The sequence below is a fragment of the Limulus polyphemus genome, unplaced genomic scaffold (genome assembly GCF_000517525.1).
Source record: "Limulus polyphemus unplaced genomic scaffold, Limulus_polyphemus-2.1.2 Scaffold604, whole genome shotgun sequence".
Taxonomy (NCBI): domain Eukaryota; kingdom Metazoa; phylum Arthropoda; class Merostomata; order Xiphosura; family Limulidae; genus Limulus; species Limulus polyphemus.
This window is the reverse complement of record NW_013666214.1, coordinates 1-1,263: the sequence shown is the minus strand read 5'-3', so window position 1 is coordinate 1,263 and position 1,263 is coordinate 1. Positions and strand designations below refer to the sequence as shown.

The following is a 1,263-nucleotide window of genomic DNA, read 5'->3' as shown; positions in this document are numbered from 1 at the left end:
ACCAACAACTAATAGATAGTAAGTCTTTTAGTTACATTTTAGGGAAAATGTGGTTCTGAGGTAAATGAAGTTTCATATTTGAAATGATTTCAGGTATTTTTTAACATTAATTTTTTATTTCAACTTCAAATAGGAGTTGGCGGACATGGTGGCAGTGGGAAACAGGCTGATTGGGAACAGAGATTTAATGAAATTGTCGATAAGGTTTTTCCCTACCTTGCTAGTGAAATGACTCAGAGGGCGCCACATACGCAAGTAAAACCTTACACGCCTTCACGAGCCGTGTTAGTTGAAGATTACTGGTCAGGATTTGTCACTGCGGAAGTTGGACCAACCAGCTCACAGGAGGTAAATTTAAAATGTGGTGGTTATAATATGTTAGATATAATAGGAAGAAGAGGTCATATCTGTACTTGACTCCCACCAGGTCAAAAAGTAGACCTAAAAACTCGCATAGGTTTTCGTTCGTTCGTAGATATACTAGCGAAGATTCCTGCGGGGGTAGGGGGGGTCTGTCATGCAGATCTACTGAATAATTGGATAACGTTTCTATTAAAACTCACCTCAACTGGTCAGCGTCTTCATATTAGTGTAATATCTAAATAATATGCTTGCGTTTGTATGTCTGGAACTTTTCTCGCAAATTTGTCGATCAAACGCTACAAATCTCATATCGTTAAAAAGGGCCTTTGTAGGAGGAGTCCGAATTGCATACTGGCCTTTCTTTTCAGAATCATCTTACCTACTTTTTGCTTAGTCAAGCTTTTTAATGCAAGGAATATGCTACACGATGGCACAATGACGTTGTCATCACGTGACGACTGGCCTCGATTTCAACTTTAGTTTTTTATTTGCAAAGTATTTCACACAAACAACACTTAACCAGCATGTAAGTTCCTTCAAAAATGAACATTACACTAAATACAATTGCTATGGGTTTTCTCGACTTTTTAAAAGTCTAAATTACGCATGCGCAGTTCGTATAAAACTATATGCTTATCACGTTGAGAACACGCAATCAGACGTTTCTGCACATTCAGCTAAGTTTGCCTTCATTTCAGTTTTACATTTATTTTACTTTGCAATAATTTAGTTTCAGTTCCTTTCATATACTGCTATAAACACCTTTTAGCTACTTTTCTCTTAAGTATGTTTTTTTTTCTTCGTTTTTGTAAGCTTATTTGTTTCAACTTCTAAATCCGTGTCATACACCAAACGTTGAGTACTGTTTCATACTCTGTACACTATTATAAGTACCATTAC

At 36.5% G+C, this 1,263-nt stretch overlaps 1 protein-coding gene across 1 annotated transcript in view; it reads left to right on the top strand.

Annotated features, from left to right (window-relative positions):
• LOC106459406 overlaps nt 1–348 on the top strand; it is a gene marked incomplete at its 3' end in the record, with an annotated part of 37,581 nt that extends 37,233 nt beyond the window's left edge. Inside the window, exon 18 of the mRNA XM_022385912.1 lies at nt 134–348. Within this exon, the coding sequence (XP_022241620.1) occupies nt 134–348 (215 nt within the window). The remainder of the gene's footprint in view (nt 1–133) is intronic.
• Nucleotides 349–1,263: the final 915 nt, after the last annotated feature.